This window comes from Dromaius novaehollandiae, chromosome 21 (assembly GCF_036370855.1).
Source record: "Dromaius novaehollandiae isolate bDroNov1 chromosome 21, bDroNov1.hap1, whole genome shotgun sequence".
Taxonomy (NCBI): domain Eukaryota; kingdom Metazoa; phylum Chordata; class Aves; order Casuariiformes; family Dromaiidae; genus Dromaius; species Dromaius novaehollandiae.
This window is the reverse complement of record NC_088118.1, coordinates 3,817,883-3,845,663: the sequence shown is the minus strand read 5'-3', so window position 1 is coordinate 3,845,663 and position 27,781 is coordinate 3,817,883. Positions and strand designations below refer to the sequence as shown.

The 27,781-nt window shown below is 54.3% G+C and overlaps 2 protein-coding genes across 2 annotated transcripts in view; both read right to left on the bottom strand.

Moving 5' to 3' along the window:
* The window catches only part of POU2F3 (POU class 2 homeobox 3), a 42,098-nt gene extending 36,402 nt beyond the window's left edge, over positions 1-5,696 (bottom strand). Inside the window, 4 exon segments of the mRNA XM_026108182.2 lie at positions 540-608; positions 1,423-1,476; positions 5,412-5,657; positions 5,660-5,696. Of these exon segments, the coding sequence (XP_025963967.2) occupies positions 540-608; positions 1,423-1,476; positions 5,412-5,657; positions 5,660-5,696 (406 nt within the window).
* A 4,570-nt stretch (positions 5,697-10,266) lies between these two features.
* Positions 10,267-23,613, bottom strand: OAF (out at first homolog). Its single transcript, XM_064524259.1, has 4 exons — positions 23,235-23,613; positions 13,201-13,335; positions 12,482-12,662; positions 10,267-11,946 (listed from the first exon to the last, which is right to left on the bottom strand). Exons 1-4 carry the CDS (start codon positions 23,460-23,462, stop codon positions 11,672-11,674), a joined length of 819 nt encoding a protein of 272 aa, XP_064380329.1. The 5' UTR covers positions 23,463-23,613; the 3' UTR covers positions 10,267-11,671.
* Positions 23,614-27,781: the final 4,168 nt, after the last annotated feature.

Below are 27,781 nucleotides of genomic sequence, written 5' to 3'. Positions count from 1 at the left end.
ACTGCTGTTTATTTGCCTGAAAATGAATCTCACCCTGACTTTTTGTGCCATTACATCCTCCAGGTCCTGCACCGCAAGCCCACTGCAAGCAGCAGCAGCGACAAGTGATAACGAAAACCGCTGTTCGTGGAGTGTATGACACTCTGTGGCACTGCTGGCCTTGGTGGCGAAACCGGCAGGGATCGATGCTAGTGCATACAGTGAAGAACATACTGTTTGTGCTAAACTGAGCAGACCAAGAATACTTCAATGGCATCATTCACCTGGTAAGACATGAGCCTATTTCCATGCTAAAACTGCCGAGGACATTACTGAGACCTGATTCATTCACTGCTGTTACAGAGGGATCCTGCACGCTGAGCAAGGTTCGAACGCACTGCTAGCCCAGGGCACGTTCTTGATCCACTCCCAAGCCGGGTGGAAGAGCAGCAGGAGTCAAGCAGAGCACAGACAGAAACTTCCAGCACCCGTGTCCCCCCTCTTCTGTCCCTCCCTCGTCACGACTCCCCTGGCTGGCCCCACGTCCCGGCTCTCCTTACCTGGCTCCACCTGGTCGGGGTCATGCCGAGTGTCTGTGGAGTCTGCCGCATCACCGCTCATCTTGATCTCTGGGAAAGGAGGCACAACTGATTTTAATAACAGGTCACAGTCCCAGGCAACAGGCACATGTGGCTTCCACTAAACAGCACAAATGAATGTGTAATTATAATAAACTATCAGACTTTCAAATTTCTGATTCCTCAACATAGTCACTAGAATATTCATCAGCTCCGAGGATGCACTTTCCCTCCTGTTGCTCTTCGCAATCCCTCACTCCTTTTCCCCCACCTCAGTTTGCTGTTGTGCTCCTCACCTTTTGCATCACCCATTTCCCACACAGAGCACGAGGGGAACGAGTGCTGGGAGCCCTCCCAGACTCCCTGGCCTCTCCCCAGGGCTTTCGGAGGCTTCCCCAACTAGCTACCCGGTGTGGCTCCCAGTTTGAGGCTTAATCGGGACACCGTCCCCCACCGCCACACCTTCAGGGGCCGGGAACCCTCCCAGCTTTCCCTGTCTCCCACGTCCTTTCCGTTGCCTTAGGGGCGGCTCAGCCAGGACAGCGTGCTGGGTGCAGCAAAGGCACGCGCCGTAAGGACCGTCCTCAGAGGGGCAGGCGCAGAATGGGATGCCCGCAGAGGGGGAAGGAAGGCCTCATCCGTCTTCTCTCACTCCCTCAGCTTGCTTCTCCCAGTACGCCTGGTCCCTATGTGCAGACTGTTTGCCCCCTCTCTGCCTCACGCCTGGGCTCACCCCCCTCTCCAACCGCGAAGAAGCTGCCTTGCTCCAGAGCGCTGTCCCCCGCCAGCAGCAAGCAGGACACCCTGCCACCAAGGGCCAGCATATCTCCTTCCATCCTTAGCGAGGCCAAAAAATGCCATTTACCCTTGAAGTGATGGCTGCCACCACACCCGGGGCCACGCTCACCTTCGGGGACAGCTGCAAGAAAAGGGTGAGAACAGTCAACTTTGCATAGATTGCTCCGCTCCTCTCCTCCGTAGAAGAGGCAAAGTACACACACAGGTAAAGAAGGAAAAATATTCAAATTCAGATGGACACCCCTTCACCCCCTTCTCCCCTTCACATGGGAATTTTAACTCTTTCCAGCCTAGTTGTGGGAAAAAAAAAGATAATAGTAATTTTTTATGAAGAACCAACTGCCTGATTTGCATGTGCTTCCTGCAGCCAATCCCTGCCACAGAAGTCGCCCAATTTGCATCCGGTAATAACGACGGTGTGGAAGCTGGGCCAGTGTTTGCTGTGGTTTTGCTGGGCAGAGAAGGCAGGTGGAAGCCTTCTTAAAGGCATCATGTGAGCCTTTTCGTCTTTCCAACACACACCTCGTATTATATCCATGCAGCCAAAAGTGAAAGAAGAAATGTATAGGTTATTATAGCTATTTCCCTCTATTGCTCACACTAAAGCAGGCAGACCATGTTTTTTCCTGTTAAAACTTCCAGTGTGCAAATGGAAATTCCCCTTTTCTTTGGCCCAAATGGAATAACTTTGTTTAGTTTTAAAATTGAAACTTTTTCTCAGCAGATGAGTAGAAAAAGAAAAAAAGAGAGAAGACTTTATACTAAAGAAGGAGTGCAGAAACATTCACATACTTTAGAAACTTTCTTTCTTTAAATTGTATTAAGGAGGGAGGAAAAAAAGGAGAAAGAAAACAGTTTCTTTTGAAGTAATCCCTCTCCAATTAAGACATGAACATTTAATGGGGCTTCTAAGCACTTCTACTGTAGTAAAGAGTAATTATCATCAGCTATAAACATCTAGTTATCTTGTAATACTGCCAAAGGACCCTAACCTAAGCAGTCTACAAAGCACAAAGCTTTGCTTGTTGCCAAAAAGAATCTTAAAAAAGAGCCAAGTTCTCATAAAATAATAAAAAAAAAATCTTAAGCCATACAGAAGTTTGCTGTTTGCTTTAGTTAGAAAGTCTGCAAGCTTGAAAGAATTTAACATAGATTTCACTGTGGGCACACAAATCGAAGAATGAATGAATGCATATGTGATTAAAAAATATATACGTGGTGAGCAGTTTTTATCAACCCCCCCAGACCAACGAGCATCTTACAGGCACCAAGCAGGAGGCAGAGCGGTCCAGCCAGCGACGGCTGGAAGCGGGCAGAGAGCCAAAGGGCGCAGCAAGGCCCTTTCTCCCTCGCCGACGGCTGGCACCAGGGAGGAGCAGGAGCAGCTCCCGCTCCCACCGCCTGCCCGGCCCCGAGGCCACCACGGAGGGGGCACAGGGGTGCTCCCACCCTCACCAGCCACTGCACGAGCCTCATGGTTTGGGAAAGCAGCAACCCGAAGGAGCCAGGTCCCACAGCTGGTGCACTTTATACTTGGTGCAAACAGCAAAGCATCCTAATGACCCCGCTGCTCAGTTCCCAGCCTCCTTCACCCCATCAGAGCCAGGGCTTGGCCACAGCCCATCAGCCTCAGCAGCCCTGGGCCTGCTGCAGCAGGAGCGAGCCATCAGCCCCTCTGCTCGTTATGACCTGAGTGGGGCGGGGAGCAACCACACCTGCAGCTTGATTGCACATCATATGTTATCCATGGGCCCTAAATTCCCTGCTCCTGGGGTCAGGGGCTAACAAAAATCACTGATTCTCTCATACGCATACAGTGAGATAATGTAGTGCAAAGGGAGAGCTTCATCTTCAAAAAGAGTCAAATGCCCCGCCTAAACATACGCAAGTTATCATAGCTTAAATATCCTGTGTTTTAAGAAAAATAGGAAGAAAAAGAAAATGCTTTTGATCAAACCCTATTGATCCAAGTGGTTTTGGGCTCACCAGCTTTCAAACACTTATGGGTAGCAACACTGCAGCACTCATCCTCCAAGGGGTCCTTGAGAATAACGACCAGATACACGCAGGAATGACCATCTGTGTAAATGCAGCCAAGATAAAGGAAACACCTTTCTTTTTTTTGACACCAAAGAGTCCTCTGCCATAAATCAGGGAGTGATAAAGCCCAGCTGGATCTGAACCCCCGCATCCAACAATTTCTCCAGACAAAACAGGCTGCGAGATTTCAAGTCCAACTGAATGCAGCCTCCTACCACGCAGCTTTGCTAGGCAGCCGGCGTACAGAGAGTGAGCAGGCTAATAAAAAACATCTCTGGGAAAAATAATGCAACTTAGACCTGCCTAACTCCTAACCACAGACCTATTAGGAGCCACCACTGTGGCCTAGTCCATATTAAAAATGGGCTGCTGCACCTCCGCTAGCAAATGTACCTGGAACAGGGGTTCGTCTGGTTTCTTCACCCAGACCAGAGAAGCTGTACCAGGGCAGACGCTTCTCGGGGGATATATCTGCATCTATATTTTTGCTGAAAGAAACGGTGCCAGCAAATAAAGCTTTCCCAAGCTCTTATTCCTAGTAGTTGTTCTGACGTGGCCGCTGAGGTAAAGCCTGCGTGGCAGGGTGGGGTGACCGGGGGGGACCCAGCACGGCGCGCGCTCGGCTCGGGGCAGCGCTTGGCCAAACCCGCTCCGGGAGCGCTGCCGCCGACCTCGGCACAGGGCACGGGATCGATCCGGGGAATCTGCTCCTGGAGAAAGAGTCGCCCACAAGCCGAGCAGACGGGCGGCTAGGCGCCGCGGGGGACGTGTCCCTGAGCGGCCCTGGGTGCAAGCACGCCCGTCGCAGGGGCTCGGAGCAGTCGGGCCCGCACGCCGAGCCAGCCCCACGGACCTCGCACCCCCCGGCCGCCCCCCGCGCAGGGCTGCCCGCCGGCCGAGCATGGAGCGGCGGGGGAGAGGCTGCAACGCCGCCACGAAGCCCAGGGTTTGGCCGTCTCGGCATGCCTGGTGCAGGCTGCCACCGCCTGCGATGGCACTGCCACAAGCTCTGCTTGCCCTGCGGGCCTGCCCGTCTGCGTGCCAGCAGGGCCTGGCCACCGGCGGCAAGCACTGGGCATGTGCCCCCGGGTGTCCTCCACACAGCAGGACCACAAAACCCCTGAGGTTCACTCAGACACGCAAAGGGAACGACCCTGGGATGGACGGATGGATGTGTCTGTCCCTCTGCCCTGCGTGGCCTGGGGACAGCATGCCTCCCCTCCACGCACGGGTCCCTACCAGGCCCCCAGATGCAGCACGTGGCAGTGCAGGACCTGGTCTTCACTGCAGCCGTCACTGTGGTCTCCCCCCGCCGCGTCGCCCTCAGCCCACGGCACAGTCCCTCCCCTGCAGCGCAGGGCCTGAGCAGAGGGCAGAAGCTAAATCCCCGCTGTCCGGGCCAGCACGGCTCCAAGAGGTTTGGCAGCGACGGCCCTGGTTCCCCAGCTATCCGCGAAGGGGAGATCTGCTCGGAGAAGATGTAGGACCATCTAGGCTGTGCCTCTGTGTCCCACCCCCTGGAAGCGTCCCTCTCATTCTGAGTATCCCTGACCAGTCATTTCCCACTCAACCCATCCTCCTACAGCCCTCTCCTCATTCTTCCTTCCTCCTTTTCGCTCTTTGTCGATAACTTTTCCCCGTTTGCCCATGCCCCGTCTCTCCCTCACACTCGCGCACCCTCCACTCTTCCTGCATCCCTCTGTGTTCATCCCCTCTGCCTCCTCCCAGCTCCAGCCTAGGGACCGGCCCCACGGCTCAGGTACCACCTGCAATATTCCAGGTATCCGGGAGAAGCGCGGTCCCTGCTCCCCGGCCCACGCTAGGGCTGGCAGCGCGAGCCGCGGGCTCCAAACTGGAGGGCTCCAAACCCGCCACTGGCCGTGGCAGCCGGCTCCATGGGGAGGGAAAAGAGAGTGAAACGCTCGTGGGAATCGGAGCAATCCCTTTCCCTGCCCGCGCCCCCGATCGCAGCTGCGTGGGGGGCCGGAGCCCGACCCGCCCTCGAGCGCCCTTTACCTGCGTGCACGGACTCCAGGTTCACCATCCTGCTGGCGGGGGGGAACCCGCGGTGCGCCCAGCCTCCAGCCGTCAGCCCCAGGTTGCCAGGGGCTGCCAGTTTGCCCTCCCTCCTCGGCCACCGGCTGCCGCTGGAACGGGGCGTGGGTCCGCTCCCCACGGCACCTAGAGCTCCATTGCCTGCCGCCACGCAGGGCCGGGGGAGCACGCGGCGCCGCGCCACGCCTCGCCCCACCTCCGGCTCCGCGGGTGCCCCGACACCCAGCAGCCTGGCGCCCGGCCCATGCAAAAGCGCCCATTTGCATATTAGTAACTCGGGAATGGATGAGTCCCTGCAGCGCTGCCAGGGCGTGGGGTGCGGGGGGAAGGCGGGAGGCAGGAAGGAAGGCGGCTCGCCCGCCCTCGCCGCCCCGGCTGCGGGGATGCGCCCCGCAGCACCTGCCTCCCGGGCTGCGGGCCGGGGCCTCGGCGGGCGGCCCCGGAGCTCGGCTGCTCCCGGAGCTCGGCCGCCCCGAGCTGGAAGTGCGTTCGGCTCTGGCCCCTGCGGAGCGCGGGTGGGGAAGGCCAGGACGAGCAGAAGGCTCCCGAGCTGCAGGGCCACCAAACCAGCCTTTGCCTCGTTCCTGGCCGCTCTGCTCAGCTCCGAGGTCTGCCCAGACGGAGCCCGTGAGAGTGGCCTGGGCTGATCAGTCTTTGGATCCTACACGTCTAAGCCAAACAGCAAACGATCCTGCAGGAGCCCATGGGCACAAGAAGGGAAGGCGAGAGCAGAAGGGCAACACAGCTGGGCCAAAGACACAGGCAGAGCTAAGGCCAGGACACGGGGACAACAGCTCCTGACTTGTGCTCTGCACAGCGAGTCCCCCGAGAAGGGGTAGGAGAGGGCAGACAGCCTTTTCTTCCTTCTCCACGTTGTTTAAAGCTACAGCATTTAACTAGCTTCCAAGGAAGCCATAGGGAAAAACACAAAAACCAAACCCCCTGACGTAGGCTTCTGCTGCAGGCAGCTGCCAGAGGCCAGGTCCTCAGCCAGCGCGGTGTTGTGGCAGGGACCAAGTCACCCCGATGGACCCGGGCGCTGTGTTTGCCCCCCGTCCCTCCCGTGCACCACCCTGCGGACGCCCCGCTGCGGCCCCAGGTAGCAGGAAGCCCGCGTGCAGCTCCCCAGCGCCGGCGCTGCTCAGACCTATCCTGAAAGCGTTAACACGCTTCATCGGCAGCTGCCAGGTACAAGCTATCACACATTCATCTCTCCCTGGCTAATGCACGTTCCAGGGCTCTCGGCTTTCCCACATGCTGCTCTCCCTCCCTGGAAAGACAGGTTTCTCCAAAGAGATGGGTGGGCGGGCGGGCAGGCGCTCCGGGCCTAACCTGCAACCCAGTCTGGTGCTACGGCCTCGAAGCGCCTGCCCTTGGCTTCCACGGTCAGAAGGGAAATCCTCCGGACAGGGAGACACGCTGGAAAGACAGGGTAGAGGTGAAAAGAGAAAGTCTCTCCAGGAACAGGAGGAGGAAAGCAGAGCGAGAGATGCAAGGGGGAAAGCAGAGAGGAGGGGAAGTTCCTGAGGGCGCTTGGGCTCACGCGGACGTTTGCAGGATGGGGAACAAGGGGAACAAAAGGGAGCTTTCTAGGGCTGTGTTTAGAGCTACTCCAGGAAGCAGAAAGGTGACATGGGGTGGCTTGCACAGGCGTCTGGTTTCGAGCTGCTGGAGGGGCTGGACTCCTGCCACCGATCCCGCGGCCGAGCCCAGGCGGGCAGGCCTGACCGCGGGGCGTGTGGGGCAGCGGCTGGGCTGCTTCCTAGCGGTTTCAGCACGATCCCCAAGCCTGGGTTTTTCCCATGTTGAAGGATGACGCAGTCAGGTGTCCTCACTGCGCCAGACATGGATTTAGTGGTGGCTCCCAGCCAGCCCAAAGGGCCTCTGGGGCCCAGGCGAGAGTGAAAGGCCCTGGGAAGGCTGGGGGGGCTACGAGAGCCTCCCGCCCCCCCCCCCACATTGAATGCACTTTTGTGCGTGCTGCCTGGCAGGTTCACTCGATACCACTCCTTCAGCTCCCTGATGCTCTTCGCTTGCTGCAGAGACAGGCGGCCTGTACTGGAGCACCGGGAGTCTGAGCTTATGCCGGACCGGGATCTCCCGGGCATCCTCTGGCCGGGATGCTGTCCTGGCAGATAGGCAGCGATGCACTGCCCTCTCCTGGCCCTGCAAGTGCCTCCAGAAAGCAACCGGGAAGCCTCCAGCTTGCCCAGTCCTACCCTGGAGCTGGTGTGATCTGCTTTTTCTGACTATTGTTTTGTGGTCAGTGGAACAGGGGAAAAAAAAAAAGCAGAAGAAAAAGAAAGGTTCAGCAGTTTGCTCCCCAAAGAGCTGTGGGAGCAAAGCCCTCCAGCTGCCTTCCCTTGGCATCAGCACTCTTCCACGCAGGCAGGAGAGACTACACCGCCTAAGCTACCTGAAACACTGCTGCCACCAGCAGAGAGAAAATGTAGGGGAGGTATCAAAGCATCCGCAGTCCTTTCTGCTGTATAAGTAAGACCACCTTTTCCAGGCAAAGGCAGATTTGCTTCAACCCTGCCCTGAGACAGTCACTCCTGGATGCCAGCAGATATGCTGCTGCCACAAGTCAGCTGATCATTTTTTATCTCCCGTGGGCATCAGTGAATGACCCGTCTACTCTCATCCTCATTGCATGTGGGTATTCCTCCGCATTTGCCACCAGAGTTTATTCCCCTTTCAGAGGAAGATAAGCTCTGCAGATAGAACCTGATTTATGGAGTGTGGCCTTTTGGATGGGCCCTGAAAGCACAAGCTGCAGAAAGATGTTACAAAATCCCCTACTGCTTTTCCTAACAGCAAGGCTTTCCACCAGTGCTCCTGGCCAACTGCAGCATCCTTCTGGGCCAGGCAGCTCCCCTGCCTCCACCTGCAACAGCTGCTTTGCAAGGGTGATGTTTAAGTGCATCGAGAAGAAGGATTTTCCTTTGGAAAGGCAGATGTACTGCAGTGCGGTTCTCTTCTTGCAAGGATGGGGAGATAATGCAATCTTTCAGGGACTAAGATGCCTAGCTGTAATTTGGGGTGTGAAACACACGCATCCCTAAATCCTGAGCTGTGCATCACCTCCACTGCCTTTTCCAGCCTGCAGACAGCTCCACCACGAGCGCCTTCCCCCAGGGAGCTCGCCAGCGTTTCACTCTTCGAGCACAGAGGTGATCCGGCAGCACCCGCTTGTGGAGGACGGGAAATCTGCACTGCTTCTGGGCAGCAGCTCCAGAAATTCAAGGTGCTGCTAGGGACCTGGCCAAGGCCCAGCTTAGCCTCAGGCCAGACGGGTGGCATTAGCTTTGGGAAAGCAGAGGCCCCAGCTCCCTCCCATGCCCAGGTAGCTCAGCTGATGGCAGCACACGGTGGGGATGTGCCCTGGCTGCTTGCCTCTCCTCAAAGCCCAGCTCTGCCGGAGCACACGCCACAAATCCGAAAACAACTGTGAAGTTGAGCTCAGCATGTGGTGCCTGTAGTTACTGAGCATTCATGCCCCTCACTTACCTGGCACAGGTGAGAGCTACCACGGCGCGGTGCTGGCTCTGCTGCAGGCAGAGACCAAAACACCCTCCAGCCTGCACTGCTGAACACAAACGGCTCCTCTGTCACCCGCAGAGCCGAGGGGGGGGCTTGCTATGGTCGTGCCCCACGGTGCCTTCCCGAGCTGGTCTGCGAATCCTCAGCCCGTGCTGCCAAGAGGACTGGGGAAGCACTGTGACATCCCTTATGGGCTGTCCTCCTTCCAGAGCATCAAGGAGATGCTCCATCCCCTCCTAAGGGCTGTGTGTGGACCAGGCAGCCCAGAGCCTCACCAGCACATAGAAAATGCATCCAGCCCCCGGGGATGCGACCCAGGTGCTCCGAGGCAGCACTCACCCTCCCTCCCAGCAGCCCAGGCAGGAGATAATGGCCAAAAAGCACCACACAGGGGTCCCAGCAGAAAAGCACATAGGCTCCCGGCACCTCCTCTCCCTCGTTGCTCACAGCCCCCCTTGGCCAAGAGCTGGATTTAACTGGGGCTAGCAGGGATGACGGCCCAGTGTCCTGCTGCAAGAAGCAGGAGCCCAGTCAGCAGAGAACAACCTGCTCTAACTGCTCACTGTGTAAGCAAGGCACTGAAAGCCTCTGCAAAAATCACTGCAAGAGAGAGTTGCTCTGCTCTGGCAGCTCCAGTGCAGAAGGGCTGAGGTTGCAAGAGTCCCTGCCTCTGCATTCACCTCACTAGGGGGAATCAGCGCTCCACATTTCTCCCTTGAGCAGCAACCGAGCTACAGAGCTTTGAACCGGCCAAAAACTCTGAGGCCATCACCTCCTCTCAGCTACAGCAGCCGAGGGGTAAAGAGAGGATACTTCACTGAGGCTGCGGCTCAGGCAAGCCTCCAGACACAAACTGCAGCTGCACATCTGCACGACATCTCCTCGTGAGCCCCCACCATCACTAAGAGAGAAAAGCAGGCAGGCACCCACCTGCCCACCCCCAGGACCCCTTTCTGCATCTGTTGCCCGTCTCCTATCTCACTGGGGCTGGGGCTCAGAGCTTGCACAGTTGCTTGCAATGAGCCCCAGTGGGCTCCCTGCTGAGGGGCCGGGTGCCAGGAATGCTCGAGCCACAGGAACACGCGGATGGGAGCTGGGGTCACGCTGAACAGCGGGATGCTTCCCTCCCCTCGCCTCGCCTCCCCCATACGTGGGTCTCATGTCCTGGGTACAAGCTTGAGACCTACCCATAGGGAAACAGCCCTTAATCGAGAACCCAAACAACAGGATTGCACTTAGATTGTGACAGACAAAGAGTCTTTTAGGCAAGGGATGCTTTAAAAAAAATCAGTTTATTTACCTTACAAATGATAAATAAGTTGCTTTAGAAAAAAATTATTCAAGTGTGTTTTACTTCATGTCACAATATTAAAATACCTTTCCCTTCTACCCCCCCATTAGGAGATCAATACAAAAATAATTGTGACCAAATGTAAGATTTTTTTTTGTCAAAGTTTCCTGGATTTCAGGCAAAAAGGCACACAGTGAAGGCTTTTCACCACGAGGTACCAGGGTTCAAAATGACCCCAATAGCCTCTTTCTCACCTCCCTGGCTGTTCTAACTCGAGTGAAAGAGGACGCAGGAATTAGGCAGTAATCCAGCAGTGCTCTTTGTCTGATGCCCTCCAGGTGTATAACAGAGCCAAGGTCAGCTTCAGTGTCATCCCCATTTTACATACAGGGGAAACCAAGGCACAGCAAAGCAGTACAATATCTACGAGCTTATTGTGAGTAGTTGGCTGAGCAGGACATAGACCTGAGGAGTCCTGGCCCTTGGTCTTCTGCTCTAAGCCAGGCAGATCAACATTGTCTTCTCCAGAACAGCGGTGCAAACCCTACCTGTGATCCTCCTCCCCCCCTCGCAACCACAAGGTTATGATGGCAGTCACCAATTTCTGGACATTTCTTTCTCAGTGGGAGAGTCACAGGACCAACACAAAAAGTTGGGCCTTAACTAGTCTACATAGGGTTTTAAGTAGAGCCCTAATTATCAGCCTTTTAGGCATATAAGTAGTTGCTGGGATACATCCCCCTATTCTATCTTCTAGCCACAGGAAGGATATAACAGCCAGTCAGACACTAGAAAAAGCTAGGGGCAGGCTCTTGCTTTGGGTAGGTTTTGTACCTTGTTGTTCGAGTATGTGGTCCCATAAATGAGCTATTTTCCCATTGGGAAATGCTGCTATGTCACCAGGAGGTGGCAAAATCAGTGAAGGGGCTTCTTCAGTGGCAGGGATGTTGGACAACTCAGGCTGTCAAGACCACTTCTCCCCCTGCCGCGACCACCCCTAAGGATGCTCAAGGCCGATGCCTGTTATCAGAGCTGTCCCCCTTCACATCTGCCAAATCTAGAGCAGGGCAAAACACCCCCCTCCTGGTCCTTCACCCCAGAAACACACGTCTTGCTTCTTCCAGGAGGCAACATCTCCTGGCAGCTGGCAGGAGAGCATTAACATGCAGTGAGCTGAGGCCGCTTATCACAGTATGAGGCAGTGTTAGGTGGGAAGAGGGTTGCAGGGGGCCAGAAGGAAAGGCACACACAAAGCTCTCCTTGTACAAGGCACCTCTGTGGACCGTATTCCTTCTTTGGAGCAGCTGACTCCAGGATGCCAACAGCATCATAAAAGGGGGGCAGGAGGCAGATGAGCTGCCCCTTGAAAAGGCCTGGCCTGGCACTGCTAGGTCTCCTCGTCCCACAGACATAGCTGCTTCTGGGGCACATAATAATCGAAGGTGTAGCCCTTCTGGCAGCTGCGGATGCCACACTTGTAAGAAGAAACTTTGCCCCCAGCATCCCGAGTCTTGCAGTACTTGAGCATGCACGGGTACCACTCGATGTTCAGTGAGTAGCTGCAAATGCAGGGTTTCCAGCGGTCCGCACACAGCTTGCAACGCTGCAGGTCAGGGAGGTCCGACGTCTGGGGCAGGACCTCAAACATGGAGCCGTCCACCCCTGTGGGAAGAAGCAGAGAGACATTGCTCAGGGCGCTGCTGCTGTAAGACACGGCCAAGGGAGAGAGCCACCAAAGCAAGCGCTGCTCTCGCTACAGTCCCCAGCACTGTCACAGAGAACAAGGCTGGAGAGGGCTCAGTTGCAGAGCTCTTGTGAACAGACTTAGCTCTGGATAACGACCACTGGAGAAGACTGGGCCTGCAGGAAAAATGAGCCAAAAGATACAGAGAGAATGCAAAGAATGTCTATCTTTGGGGCTGATAAGCCAGTTGAGGGGTTGCCTTGAAAGTACCTGCCTAGTTGGGTTTACTAGGAGAGCAATATAGAAGACATCAGATGTATCAAAGACTAGACCCTAGCAGAGCGTGATGCGCAAGCAATTTGCACGTGTGCATTATTCACCACTGTACTGTACGTAGTGAACGAGAGGCTAAAGGAATCTGTGCTGATCACCAGTAGTCTGGCAGGAGAGATCCCAGCACTCTGCCAACCTGATGACAGGAGCAGTTCCCACCAAACCAAAGGAAACTTTTACCTTTCTCCAGCCAAAATTTGACATCTTCCTCTCGGGTGTAAATTGCTTCTTTGGCCTCTGCACAGACGTTGTGGATGTGAGAGCTCAGCTGGGCACCTTTGCTGAAGTTGACGGCTACATCCATGCTGAGATGTTCCAGGCCCCGCACCTCCTCAGCCTGCCGCACCGTCTTGGGATTTTTCTAGAGAGGACAAAAAATACAAAAATCTGAATCCTGGTTGCAACAAATTATCCCATACAGAATATCATGATATAGAAGGTGTGCAAATTCCTGGGCAAATGCACCTGCATCCTATTTGGACAGAAGGCACTTAGACAACTTCTTGGTGATGCGCAACTGATAACCGATTTGCCTATGATCATTTATCAATGCTTTGTCCTGATGGATGGTGCCAAATTACTACTTGCTTTAGTAGGTAATCTACAGCAGGGGTTTTTACGGCGATTGCTCCAGCCATCCACTTCCCCTTTAATACAGTCTAGGCTGAACTAAACCATGCCTCCATCTAGTTTACTAGTGGATCATGATCAATATTATTAATGAAATTAGCTTATTACTGAATCCCTTAAGCAGTAGGGGTGACCAAAGGCTGGCCCAGTGAACAGCTGAGCAGCTGCCTGGGAAGGGTATACAGGCAGGACAGCATTAGCTCCAGGAAACCATGCATGGACTGGAAGATGGAGCTTGCACCGAAGCCTGCTGCAGGGCTGCCTCTTACCTGCCGCAGCTTTGCCATAGACTCGCTGGGGATGATCTCGTTGCGGTGAAGCCGCGTGATGAAGCAGAGCGCTTGGAATTGGCTCTGGCCCCTCTCCAGCTCCCCTAAGATTAAGGCACGGAATATCTTCACCTCCTGAAAAAGAAATAAAAATCATTGTGTCAAAGTCCCAGACCTTTGGCATCAGTGGGGGGAATTCAGGGTCACCAAGAACAGCTCCATCTAAAAGAACAAAGTTAAAGGTCTCATACTTGTGCTACTTCAACAAAGTGATGTAGTCCCAGGTTCAATCCCACCCAACCCTGCAGCGCAATTACTGCTGTCTGTGAAGGAGTGCAGGTTTTCGCAATCCCACTGTGTCAGGGACAGAGAGGTGCCAGCACACATTCCACGTCCACGGCTCCCACAAACAACGGCTGGCGGCTGTCTGTCCTTTACAAGGAGAGACACAAGGCTGAGGAGTCTTGTCCTCTTCCAAGAAGAAATGCTCTCTATCAAACCGACCACTTGGGGTTCTCCTATCAACGCAGGGAAGGCTGCCACGTGCCTAGACTTCGCTCAAAAGCTTCTCCTTTGCCCTTCAGTCAGCGAAAGTCCTGCTGTGACCCCTCCGGGAGAAACGCCATGGACCCCCGAGTCGAGCAGGGCTGCGTGCAACACCCAGGCTTTCACTGAGCCGGGCTGCAGCGGCCTGCAAGGGAAGGAGAAACTTAAAGCTCAGATCCTCCTCCCTAGGGGAAACTCTTTCCGTGTTTCACTTTCAGCCGCCTAAAGAAATAAAACATGTTGATGCAGCAGCGAAAGCATGCAAGTTCCCCCCCACCCCACAGAGATAGAGTTATTATCAGCGTTAATAACAGGGTTATTGCTCTTCTTGTTACTGTAACGTGGCTTATCCTGCTAGCGGCCAATGTGTGACCAGAAGGCAAAGGGGAGAGGGCTGGAGAAAGCATACGCACAGGCGAGAGGATGAGGGCAGAATGAGTGAAAGGAAAACACAACCACAGTTCAAAAATCCCACTGTATCCCAGAGCCAGGACCGCTGGGACTGGATGACTGTTCCTCCTAGGAATAGCTTGATAGAGGGACCAAAACTGCTGAAACCGTATCCGAATCCACGTTACATACCACATGAGGCCCCTTTTTTCCTCCAGGTTGCTATCTTTGAGTTGTAATTGAAGCCCTGTGAGGGCAGCTGGTCACAGCTTCCATCCGCCATCAACTAAAAATATCACAAGTCTTTATTACAGCAAAAGTCCTCATCTCACCAGTGAGCTATTAACAAGCTGGGATTGCGCACAGTCAAAACCTGCACCTATTTTTGTTAAACAAATGTCACATAGCCATTATCTCCATGCCTTACTTAGGGCCAGCAGGCCCAACTTTCCTCTGCAGCCTTCCCTCGCTCGCTTCCAAGCAACTGGTATTCTGGCGAACAAATTACTCATTTCTGGACACAACAGCATGTGGAACAGAAATGAAAGTCAAATTGTTAAAGCCAGAAGGAACCCATTATGATCAGCTGCAGCTGACCTCCTTTTCTTGCCCTGGACAATACTTTTGGCATCTTATATGTATAGCTTCTGACATGGATTCTAGCACATGTCCAAATCCAGCTTGGAAACTATAGTTACCAAAAATGCTAGTGAAATTACTACTGGGTTATTATTTTTTGACAGCTCTAATGAGGAGAATTCCCACCCAGACACAGGCACCACTGGAACAATCCACACACACATCTACATCTAGTCTCGCTGCCTTCTCGTTGAGCCATTCTGCTTTGAGCTCCCCCAACAAGCAAGGCCCAAGGGGGAGTAGATCAAAACCAGTGGACAACCCTGGCATATTTTTCAACTGTGGATCTAATTTTAATTTGCTATACACAATCAGAGTTCAGTCTTGCAAAAAGAAAAGCAAATGTGGACAGCTATGTTTTACATTAGGACTGAAAAAACTCAGCTACATGCAGGAGATTAAAAACAGTGCAGTACTTCCCTGGTTGAAGGCAATTTTTATAAAATGAGTACATGCTGAGCAACTGATTAATCCTTCTGATCTACCAACCCAAAATTAAACTTCAGATTCCCAGCTCTGTTTCCTTTTCATGGCTAGTGCACATGGGAGACTCACAGCTTTCTCCCTACCCCTAGTGAACGGCTCAAAGCTCCCGAGCGATCCCACACAAGTGCAGGTCCCTCACTCTGGCTCCAGCACTCGGAGCCCAGCGGCCCCAGGCACTGCAGAGTCCGGGAAGAGAGACTCCTTCCAAGTGGGCTCAGGTCTGAGGCTGCCGCTTCCACTGTGTGCAAAGGGCTCCTCAGTTCAGGGGCTCTTTCCAGTGATGAATGCAGAGAGAAATGCTGTGTTTCTGAGTTCCAAACACATAAGAGAGGAAGGACCAAATCTGGTGTCTTGACAATGCACCAATGGAGCAAAACAGCTCTTGGGGCCATTGAGACAAGGCAGTCCCCAGGAGCAAATGCAGGGGGGCACAAGGTCACCAGCCACTGCTCTATTTCCCTCGGAGCACCTTACTCTATTATCTTGCTTCCATCTCACCAGCGAGTGACCCAGTGCTGCCGCTCAGCTAATCTAAATATTTATCCACCCACCTCGGTGTTTGCTGATTTATAGGCTGAGTCCATGCAACCTCTGGTAAAGATGCCTGCAAACATCTTCACTCAAAGAGCTCATTGGAAGGGGATGGAGAGAGGGAGAGAAAGATGGGGAAGGGAGATCTCGCAGCAGGGGAGTTATGGATGGAGAAAGAGCAAGCAGAGGGGAATCTGGTAGTAAACATCAGCAGCGAGTCGCAGATTTGCAGTGGCTGATCTCCCTCAGGTCTTTCCTCCGCCCATCCTGGCAGAGGTCTTGCAGCTGGACAGACACCCAGGCAGCCCTGCTCTCCCCACCTCCCTGCCACAGGCCCCTGAGCTGAACCAGAACGCCTCCACGCCTGGCTGCCTCCCCTGGTACATTAAACAACAAAGCCAGATCTTTATCCAAGTCAACTGCTCCACCAGCCCTGCTGACGTTGCCGCCGGCGAGAGTGACTGCCCCGAGCTGCCGTCCTCAAAGCCTGCAAACCCAGAGAGATGCTGGGCTCAGGACCCACGAGGAAGCTTCATTTCTTCTCCTTCTCCCCCTGCCCCAGTGCTTCTGGCCCACATCCTTTTCCCAGTGGCTCTGCTCAAAGGGCTCCCTGGAAACATGATGGCCAGGACGGGCTGCTTGGGTTGAAGTGAACTTGTTGGCCAAGGCCAGTCCCTTGCTGCCATCATTCTAGGGGGCTCCACAAAGCCAGCAACTCGGGGCAAAGGAGATGATGCCCATGCAACATGTCTTAAAAGCACGAGTGCCACCACACCTGCAGAGTGAACCTAGGCGCCTGCTGCTCACCCCCTTCGCCTTGCTGGACAACCCGTCAGCCTGCAGTGCGGCACTGACCCAGCGCGTCGGCCCGCATCCCTGCACAGGGGGCCACGAGGCTGCTGCTACGCTGAGATTCGGGTCACAGCAGCGAAAGGAGGCAGCTCTGCCTGGCGTGCAGAGGGCTCGGGTGCTGCCTGAACTCCAGGCGTCAGGCCCCTTGCGTGCCCACCTCGGAGTCAGGGACTGCCAGGACAGTTGTTGACGTGGAAGGAGGTGCTCAGGGAACAACAGGAAGGCTCCGAGTCTGCCAGCACTGGTGCAGTCACTGAGCCACTGAACAGCTTTAATTAAGCTGTTTTGCTCGAGGAAGTGCCTCCTAGGGCACATACTGTTCTGAAGAGAGAAATTCCACCTCCACCTGGCTTCAAGCAAACCCAAAGGATCAGAGCAAAGCCCTGCTCCAGCAACCCTTACTTACTGTGGATGTCAGCTAGCCTGCAACTGTGCCACAGGCTGGCCCAGTTTTCCCCAGGGACAAGAACCCTGCAGTGACTGCTCTCTCCTGACAGAGAAGTAAGTCTCATCTTTTCCCCAGCCCTTCTTCACCCTTCTTTCTCCAGGCCTTGCCCAGCCCTTCCCCACCTTCCCTGCCCCAGCTATGCAACCACAGGCTGAACGGGAACCTAAGCTCGTCCCATCCGGGAAGCTGTCACGCTTCTGGCATGGGCAGAGCCACCCAGCTTTCTCCTCCTCAGCGAGCCTTTCCCGCCCAGCCACCTCACCTCTTTCCCACCAGGACGAGCAGGATGAATCAGCGCCAAGGTGGGTACCTGGCCAAGGCAACAAGCAGCACCTTTAATTCTGGGTTTCTGCAAAATTTCCCAGCAAGAACAAGTCCCAACAGAACGCTGCCTTTACAATGCGGGGACTCTCCAGGTGAACGCAGCACGGGGGCGTTGAGAAGCCTTGGCCCTGACCCACACTTGTGTGGCAGGTACAGTTACAGCTATTGTTTAGGTGTGGACAACATGATGCTTGGTGTAATGGAGAACAACTAGTTCTGCACCACGCTCTAACCATGGCATTGGAGGTAACCACAGCCTTGGCTTTCAGAGCACAGAGAGAGCAGCTCTTCTTTCCTGAAGGGAGAAGGGAACTCAGTGGCCAGAGCTTCCATGAGCCCAGGCTGCCCTTACCTACCAAAGGGACTTCCAGCAAAGAACTAGCCTCCACTGAGGAGCAGAGAAGTCATTCAGCTTCCTCCATCCTTGCATCGTCCTCAGCCAGCTCCCCCAGGGACTGCTCTCCAGGGTGCGGGAACAGTTCAGCCTCCATTCCTAGGCTTTATCCAGTGGAGGCTTTAAGCCTGTGTGGTCTAGATCTGAGCCCAGCCTCTCGACTTCACTTTGTGTGAAGCAAAAGTGTTCCCAGGGAAATAAATTATTCCACTGCCTTCCTGCCCCCAACTCATTCAGCTTTCCCACCAAATTTCTCTCCCCAAGAACATTAATGCGGCTGCGGGACCCACTTTCATCTTTGCTGTCACATGCTTGCTCAGAATGGGGGGGGTGTACACGCAAGGAGAAGCAGCTGTTTGGGGCAGCGTTGCTCTGGCACTCCTGGGCCCACTTCCTCACGCTGTCACCAGCCTTCGCTGTCACCCCGGCCCACCTGTATCCCCTCTGGGGGAACAGCTACACTTGGCCAGGAAGTTGTTTTGCTTGTACAACATACCCCATGGAGCATGTCTTATTGCATCCGCACCGGGGGTCCAGCACGCTGAGTTAAACTGCCTAGGAGGGGATTATGCTTTTTAATGACTCTCCTACTGGAAATAGCTAGACCAAAAACACTTTGGTTCACGGCCTCTTAGCCTCCCCTTGCCTCAGTTCCCCAGCCATAGCAAGGAGCCAGGAGAATCCCCTGGCCCTCCACAACGCTCTGCGATGCTTGGAAAACCACCCTCTAGTTAAGCATCTTCAAGCTCAGCACCTACAAACTGAGGCATGCCTAAAAGTAGCTGGCAGAGGCCACAACTGAAACTGGATCCTACCTAAGCAAATTGCCCCAGGCTGCGGAGCAAGCTTAGGGCAGCTTGGGCTGGCAAGGCCGTTCTGCCCTCCAGTCCTACGCGCAGCTCAGCAGGCCATGGCACTACCTTTGCACATGGTACAACTGCCATTTACCAACACTTGAGTGATCAGCTCAATTAAAAGCCAGCATTTTTAGCTACCTCACTCCACCACAGGGTAACAAACACCACGATATTTTAATGAATTCACTCCATCCCTCTTGTCCTCCCAGACGAAACCAAATCCCTAGAAAATGCATGCCTGAATAATGCAGCATTAAATTTTCTAGTGTTTAACGCCACCAAGGAGACCTGTGGAGCGCTTCACTCGCCATTCCCAGCATGCTTGCTCCCTTCTCCCAAAATGTGCAATCCCTCCTAGGGAGAGAGTTAAAGAGATTGCTATTGTCTCACAGCAACTCCTGGGGAACTGGTGTCATCTGTTCCAGGAGAGAGCCTTTTAGCACTGCTAGCAAGTCTTTAGGAAGCATGCCGTGGTACAGCACAGCCCTGAAACTCTGTCTGCCTGAAAATCTGCTTTCCAAGGAGGCTGCTTGCACATATCTCCCCGCAGTTTTTAGCTCATGGCAGGGAGAAGGGATCACTCCAACCCGTGAGCCTCACTGTGGCAGAGCGTGGGCTGCTGGGCCCCACCTTGCCAAAAAGCACTGTTGGGAGCAAGTCATCCAATGCAGCTTCCAAGGGTTCTCGCTATGGACCATCCATCTTGCTAAGGACCGTCCAGCCCAATGGGTGGCTGGTGGACATGGGGCATCTCACTGCTACACCCGGCTCCTGAACACATTCAATACACTTTCCTAGGAAAACAGAGGAATTAGGAGGTGCCAGGTCCCTCCTGACATCCAATTCCTATGAGCAGCTGGCACCAGGTATTTCAGAGGAAAGAGTGAAGCACAGCAGCAGACTTGGGAGAACCTCCTCAGATCATAGCATATCACCTTGATTAGGAAGCCCCATTCCTAAAGGAGGGTGCTGAATAACCCTCCTTTTCTATCTCTGGCATCTCTACAGCGGAGAAAAGGCTGCTTTCAGAATTTCACAGATAACATCTTTGGGCAGATCTTTCCTATATTCTCTGGTCATTTAGCACCTAACATGATGAACCCTGCCATAAGGTCTCAAAACAGGAACCCAGACTCTCAATTAACTTCAGCCTTATTAGCAAGGAAGGCTGAAAAGACTGGCAATGCAAGCGTTAAAAGACCTGTAGCCATACCTTCTCCCCTGTGTTTCCAACACAACTTTTCCAGTAATCAAAAGGAAAAAGAAACTTTCCTGTACTTTGCACTGACCTTGGACTAAAACCAGCCGCTTCACTTTCAGGCCACTGTTTAACAACTGAGGAGACTGTGCTACTCAAATTAGACACAACATTTACGGTTCTTCTCCCCCTCACCCCTTTCTGCAAAACATTTTATGCCTGACAATACTACACAGTGAAAGAATGTGATGACATGTCTGTCTATCTGCAACAAAAGAAATGGTCTTCGCTATCCCACAGCCCAGAAAACATCACGTCCCAGTTTGGAGTCTCACTAGCCACTAGTGTGCTGCACTAGGGAGCAAGGAAAAATCTGGTGTGCTCCCAGCACGTGACGGATGCCTTCCTCCTGCCCCACGGAGCCTGGGCTGCTGCAGCGACTTGTCCGTCTTCCCTTTGTCGTAGGGCACAGGCTCCCCGAGAAGGTGGGGGGCTGCTCTGTCTTAGCCACACCGTGGTCCCTACACTGCAGCCCAGAGGCTGCTCCAAAAAGCAGCTCATGCCAGCAGCTGTTGCCCTGGGAAGGGGCATTCCCTGGACCCAGCGCACCTACCTCCCACGGCCTCCGGGGACTGAGAAGGATCTGATTGCCATCTCTACAGCGAGTGGAGGGCGAACAGTGATGGCAGAGGGTAGGCCAGTTGGGCTTCGAAAGCTCCTTCAGGTTCAGCTCGGGGGGTGTGTATGTGTGTGTGGGGGGGTAAAGGCAGAGGTGGAAGGGAAATGAAAATCCCACCTCTGTGCAAAGCCCTACACACTGCTCCAGTCCTGCTCAACCTTCATCAGTGCCAGAGCAGAGAACTAAACCATGGTCTCATTACTCCTGGATCCCCTTTCCTCTCCAACCCATGGTCTAGCAGTAGCCCCCTGGCAGCAAAGAAAACGAAAAAAATGCCTTTGGACTAAACCCCTGCAGTTTAAGCCAGAGAAGTGGAAAAATCATTCGTGTGAAAACCCAGCATCCTGGCCACAGCATGACCGCACAGTCTAGCTTGGGAAACCCAGATCAACAACCCCAGCTGCTTTTCCAAAGGCTGAGAGCCTCGAGACCTTTCTCTAGAGAGAAGAAGTTGTGTAACGTTAGAGAGAAGAGCACCAGAGCAGAACAGGGAAATGCCTGTGCGCAGCCAGGAGAACAGGTCAGAAGGGGAACCCTGGCCAGGCAGCTGCCTGCTCACATCATTACTCACAGTACCGCAAATTCATCTCCTCAGTCCTTTATGTTTCTCTGTTCTTTCTGGAGCCATATTCGAGCAGAGACATGAAACAAAGAGCGCCAGCAGCCCAACTGCTAGCAAGCTGAAGGCAAAGAATGACTCCTTGCAAAGCCTTCCAAGGACCGTCTCCCATGCATTTCCACTGGAGTATGAGGGCATGCATGGACCTAAGGATTTAACATAATGAAGTGAGAGACAGTTTTAGAGAAACCTGTCCCCAGAAGCAGTGCAATTGTAAGAGGACAGGAGCGAGAGAAGAGCTATCACACTCTGCTGCGTTTGTAGACAAGATTTGAGGGCAAGTCCCTGGAAGACCTGAAGTGAAAAATGTTGGAAAGATCAACAGCTCAGGATAACAGAAGTCCCCAAGTTACATGGGGGCTCCCAAAGGGTCTGCCTAGAGGATCTGTGGAGTGCTTGGATTTCCTGCGGTCAGGAACGTGCCATGGTATGCAATTTAGCAATCTGTAGGCTTAAGAGCCCTCCCTCCCCCCACAACTTTCTTGGTGTTTCCTGTCTTCTTGGAATCTGTCTCTTTACAGGAATTATGAGACAGTTTCCCCACATGTGTGCTCGAGTACATGGAGCACAGTGTAATCTCCAAAATACAGCTTCTGCTAGCGCTCAGGAAGGGGTGGGCTTGAACCTGCACCCTTCAGGGCTCCAGCTGGAGAAGAACCATCCGAGAGGCTGCAAGGACACTGGGCCCTAAGAGCGTACCAGAAGGGGGAAGGGGCACCAAAACAACCCCTGGAAGAAGGCTCCAAGGTTCACAACAGGTTGGGACACGATAGTCTCCTATCTGTGGCTTTGAGCTTCCTCTTGCGGCAAACCAAAGTCCACCTGAGCAAACAGTCTAAATGAGGGTTGGAACAAGATAACAACCGCCCTGCCACCCACACAGCGGAGAGGAGCTCTTCCCTCCGCAACAGAAACTTCACTGCATCCGGCTCAGCTTGGCACTCTCTGAGGAACGCCATGCTGGCCCAGGAGCTCGCGTCTCCCGCTGAGAAGTGTGGGATCTCAGGCTTAACGCAGAAAACATCATGTCCCTGCACAGAGGCCACTTCTCGCCCACCAGGCCTGGGAGAGGGACAAAGAAAGGTTCCCCTTGCAGGAGAGCTGTTGCCAGTCCCAGAGACAGCTGCCAGCCAGACACTTCCCGCACTAGGAACTCTGTGCACATCTGTTCCCAAAGACAGCAGAAATCCATCCAAGGAACTAACTGCATCCCACTTGCATCAGAAATACGGATGCCCTTGGGATGCAGAATAAACACCCCCATCCAGGAGTCAGGACCTTGAGCTCTCCCCTTTGCATAAGACTCTCCCACGCTGGCCATGTTTGTCACCCCATGCTGTGCCTAGAGGCTGCTGCCCCCTCTACTCCGAGCTATGCTACCCCTGAACTCGGCAGAGACAGCCGGGTCCGCTAGGGTTGGCTGGGCTTGGAGCAGGCTTCGCAGCCCACGCCGCGGGGTTCTTTACCACCCAGCAGAGGCAGGCCAGGTTGCAGGTGTAACAGCAGCGGCAACAGCCTGCCCGGGCGGCGTGGAGCTGTACGCGTGAGAAGGGCTGCACGCAGACTGCAAACAAAGACCCCTGCAATGCTCGCGGCTGACTTTTCCTCCACGCACACAAAAGACATCCCTCCAGCATTCCTCAGAAACGCTTCTGGCTTCTGGACCCTCCACCACGGTTTTCTCAAGCTCCAAGCTGGTCCCAGGTCCGGGGGGACCTCCCACACACATGCCACCACCCTTTGCCCCGCAGGAGGAAGGCTCCAGAGTCCTGCCCCGAGCCTCCCCCTAAACCCAGCCGACGTCTTGCGAGCGGCGGAGGGCCGAAATTCCCATGCCGGAGCCTCCGAGCTCCTCCAGCTCGGCAGGGAAGGGCAGCGGGGGACGGCGGCAGCAGGACGCGCCGCGGGCAGCGCCAGCACCGCTCTGCCCCGCGCCGGGGCAGCCGGGGAGGCCGGGGCTTGCAGGGCGCGCGTTCCCCGCGGGCAGCGCAGCATCCCGCCCGCCCGCGGCGCAGGTGCGCGGGCAGCGCGGCGGCGGCCCCGGAGCGCGGCGGCCCCGGAGCGGTGCTACCTGTCGGAAGTCGGCGGTGAGGGTGACGAGGGCGCCGTCGGCCTCGCGCAGCTCCAGGCTGATGCAGTCGGCGCCGCTGTCGGCGTGCAGGCTCTCCTCGGCCACCTGCCCGCCGGGCAGCCGCACCCGCACCCGCAGCTCGGCCCGCGCCGCGGGGCCGGGCAGCGGCGCCAGCGCCAGCCACAGCAGCGCGGGCAGCGCCGGCAGCCGGCGCCGCGGGCCGCGCATCCCCCCGCCTGCGCGCAGGGCCGGCTCCGCGCTGCCCCCGGCCCGCCGGGGCGCCGCGCAGCCCGGCGCCGCTCGCCTGGCTCCGCCGCCCGCCCGCCGCCCCGGTTCATTCAGCCCCGGCTCGCTCGGCCCCCCCGCCCGTCACTTCCTTCCCCAAATCCAGGGACCTGCCTTAAAGAGACAGCGCGCCTCCCCGCCTCCAGCTGCGCCCCAGCTGCGCCGAGCGGGGGAGGGAAAAAGTCCAAAAAAAAAAAAAATGCAGCTTTGGTGAAGGGACCAAAAGCCAAGCTCTGCCCTAAGCAGCGTCGCCCGCAAACGCGCGCTGCTCCCCTCTCATCTGCCTTCGGGCGAGCGACCGGCTGCAGGGAGACCTCTTCTCCAGCAGCAGCCAGCCAGCTTCTCGCCTGGAGCTGCCCTCTCCTGCACCCGTTCTTTTTTCCTTCTTCTTCTCCCCCCCTTGGAATAAATAACTATTTACAAGCTGCAGTTGGAAAGCAGAAAGGAGGTCGGCATTAGCAACAAACCCCGGCTCTCCCGTCCACGCAAAATAGACAAATCCCTTCTCTAAACAAGCAGTTGTCGTGAACCAAACATCTGCATGATTGCTCAAACTCACACCGTGCACAGGACCCACCATCGCAGGTCTGTGCCGATGCACATGGGGTGTATTTCTGCCCCCAAGGATATAGGACAGGCCACTTCAGATTTTCACCCCCCCCCCGCTTTTTTTTTTTCCTTTTAAACAGGAATGTAGAGTTATGTCACTTTAGAATCTGCAGCTTACAGTCAAAAGGCTCCAAATCCACCCTCCACCCCACCCAATTCTGCAATCACTTCCAGATGGACAGATGCTCATGAAGGGCCCCTTTGATTTGAAAAGGTCTCTCTGCAAACACAAAGGTCATTGTGGCAGCAGGATCAGTGCCTCAGAGAAAGATCCTTGCAAGGAGAAGCACAGAAATAAATAGAAACAACTGTTTAAACCACAATTCCAGAGGGCAAGATCACTCTTGTCTCTAAGTAGCCCTTTTACAGTCGCTGGGACCTCATTTAAGAAAGATTTGGCCCTGCATTTTCACAGCTTCTTTTGAACAAGTTTTACCCTTGAAATGCTTTTCAGGACAATAGCAGTGCTAAAAATAAGAGCAGAGAAGGAGAGAAAGTTAAAAGGTGTAAGCAGGGGAGAAGAGAGGGTTCACTTCAGATACAGAAAGAGAAGGGCTCACAAGGCAGAAGCACACTGGAAGCTTGTTCCCCTTGACAAAAGCTGCAAAGGAGAAGGCCCCGCTCACGCAGCCTATTTATTTGGAGGAGATTATGCAAAAGGACGGGAGGACCCCGGCAGGGGCTGGAAGGGAAGAAAACTTCCATGAGGTCAGTGGGCACAAATAGCCCTTGGAAGATTTCCCGTCTGAAGGGCCATACTTGTTTCTCAGCCCAAACCTGGAATTCACGTCCCTGGTGCACTAGGGTTACTGCCAGTCCATCGACTTGCACCCAAGACCCAAATGCTAGAGCCCAGCGTGGCCACCATGTCCATGTGGAGGAGAAGGGGAAGCCCGGCTGTGCCCCCCGTGTGACCATGCCCTCCTGGGCTGCAGCTTTCAGCAGCTGCTCTGTGCCCACCGCACACCCGGATCCTAGGGTGCAAGAGGCAGTTTCGGACTCTCTCCTTCACCGTGTTGCCAAGCTAGTAAAGCTGGCTTGGGGTGAGCGGTGGTGCTTTTCTGCCGGCACCTCCCAGAGCAAGGGAAATCAGAAAGGACACTGTCTCAGGGCTCTTTCCAAGGCTCAGCACCCAGCCAGGGATGCTGTAGTCCCGCAGATCGCAATCTGAGCGGGGCAGAACTGAACACTGACTGAATCAGGCCTGGGAAGGGCAGATTTGATCCAAGTCCCCAAATGAATGGGCACAGAGACAAGCAACACATTGGCTGGCTAGAAATACAGAGGGGGCTGGGGTGGGGGGGTCAGAACAGCAGCACTGAGCAGAATTGAAGAGCAAATGATAGCAGAGAAGAGAAAAACAACCAAGCAGCACAGGAGGAAAGAACTGTTTGGATGAGGTTTGAACTAGGCAGAAAGCTGACCAGCTGAAGAGGCAACCCACACTGCTAGTAAGCTTCCCAGCACGGGACCTTCAAACTAGTTAGTGGTGGATGGAGAATTACCAGCTGCTAAGGGTAGCTGGAGGAGAGAAAGCAGCTCAAACACTTTGGGACAGGTCTGAGTGGCCAGAGCAATTCCTCCCTGGCATCAGACAGCCTCTTCTACCTTTTCAGTTTACATGTGTGAAGAGCTTGCCCATATTTGCAATTTCCTTTCTGAATTACAGGAGAGGGGAACCATTCCTTATAGTTCAATGTTCCCATTGCAGAATCACTTGCTAAGTTGCATATAATTTTACTGAATGCTAATGGCTTGGGCCAGAAGTTTCTGTTATAGGTGTCTGCTGCAGTCTTTCTACCAGAAGAAAATTTCCATTAAGATACCTCAGCTGTGTTTTAGAACAAGATTAGGGGAAATCATGCTGTTAAAAGAAAACATTCTGCACTTTGTTGTGAAGCTCCAGCAGGGCTGTGCGTGGGAGCAGGGGATTACAGTTTGACATGGCGGTTGCCTGGGTATCTTAGATATGCCTTTTGCCATCCCTGTGAAAAAACACTAATATTTGGCCAAGCTGCAAATACCCTCTTCCTCACCTAAAAACTGAGTTTGCCTAAGTTACAGCAGCACCTTGGAAAACCAGGAAGGGATTAGTGCCCATTAAGACCTGGACTCAAAGAAGATAGCCCTTACTTGTAAAAGCTCAGAGCCTTAACAGACAAGAGAAAAACAGAAGTAGAGAGTGTGAGAAGTCCTTTAGCATCCCACACAAGGCTGTGGATAAACAGCTTGCCAGAGCCTATTCCTCCTTGCCTTCCCCACACGCAAATGTACTAGGCAAACAAAACTGTTTGCAGCCACCCCGTCCTCACAGCTTACCACCCACTTGCTGCTGTGCGCATGCTGTCAAGCTGGATGATGCATAAATATCTGCACCATCTTCTCCCTTCATCCATTCCAAGAATACATCTGCCTCGTCTCTCCCTTACACCAAAAATACCCTGTCTCCTCTTATTCCAAAAAGTCCCTCTGCGACATCCATTTTTTATACAGTCTAGGCTGCTTTTTTCCCCCCAAATGAAACCAGGAGCATTTAAGACTAAAGCCAGTGAAGGCCCTTTCCCCTTGTTGTTTCGCCCCAAAGCGAGTAATCAGTCAGTACCCTAGAGGCCATTAGCATCTGAAGTTTACCCTCCCATAGCAGAGAGAACAATAATTATTGCTACTTTCTCATCTACTTACAGTAAGGCTCTGTGGCCAGTTTCCTCATTATGAGCATGAAACCAAGGTATTTAAAACACCACAACAGCAGCACCACCAACACATCAAAGAGCAAGGATGTTTGTTATGAATGAGCAGCTTTTTCTAGGAAACCATCTCAGTAGCTCAGTGGGGACCGAGGCCATGCCGGAGCAGGGCAGCGGGGAAGAGCGGCTTGCTGAGAACCACGCTGCTGCCAGCACTTCCTCCGCGTCCCTCGTCTTTGCAGAGGCAAAGGGCAGACCTGCAGCCTCCCTCCTCTGCTGCAGACCAGCAGCGAGGAAGTGGGCCCAGCCTGGGCCAGGTAACTGGAGGGCTGCAGGGGACTTCCAGCACCACCCCTCTTTCGGAGCCAGTCCCACGCTGCTGGGCCACTGCAGAAACAAGCTTCATCATTGCCAGTGCGGTTCCCCTCAGACTACCGAATCAACCGCCACAGTGGTTCCCAAGAAGCACTGGGTCTCCAAATCACATCCCTGGCTTCTCAAAAAGGCTTCAGGTGGATATGTTCTTTTTCCCCTCCTCTCAGTTGCTATTTCAAGTCATCTTTGCCTCTCGTATCATGCACTTTGTTGAACAGAAATTCAGCACAGGAGCCAATTGGAGCTAAAAAGCCTAGGCAGGGAAGGACAGCACACATCTGTGCCAGGCACCCTCACAAGGCCTGTGCCGTACCTGGGGGTCAGGGCCCTGAGAGCACAAACAGACCTTCAGTGCCCAGCATTTAAGCCAGCATCCAGCCACAACACCCTGCCTGGGGGCCCTGCTGCTCCGTTTAAGCCCAGATCCAGGTTCCCAGCCCTTACCGGAGCTACACTGTGGTAGCGTACCCTTCTTCAGCTTGACTTATCGACTGGTCTTCTTGGCTTGACCTTGGACCTGCTTCATCATCTTGCACTTTTCTAATCATGACTGGACTATCAGCTGAACCCATTAATACCTTTAACCCCGCT

Bases quoted from the DNA above. Each gene is read 5' to 3' on its own strand.
- OAF (XM_064524259.1), bottom strand. From the start codon at position 23,462: ATGCGCGGCCCGCGGCGCCGGCTGCCGGCGCTGCCCGCGCTGCTGTGG. The intron at 13,336-23,234 runs GTAGCACCGCTC...TTTCTTTTTCAG, and splicing joins TCACCGCCGACTTCCGACAG to GAGGTGAAGATATTCCGTGC. The intron at 11,947-12,481 runs GTAAAAGTTTCC...TTCTTCCCACAG, and splicing joins CAAATTTTGGCTGGAGAAAG to GGGTGGACGGCTCCATGTTT.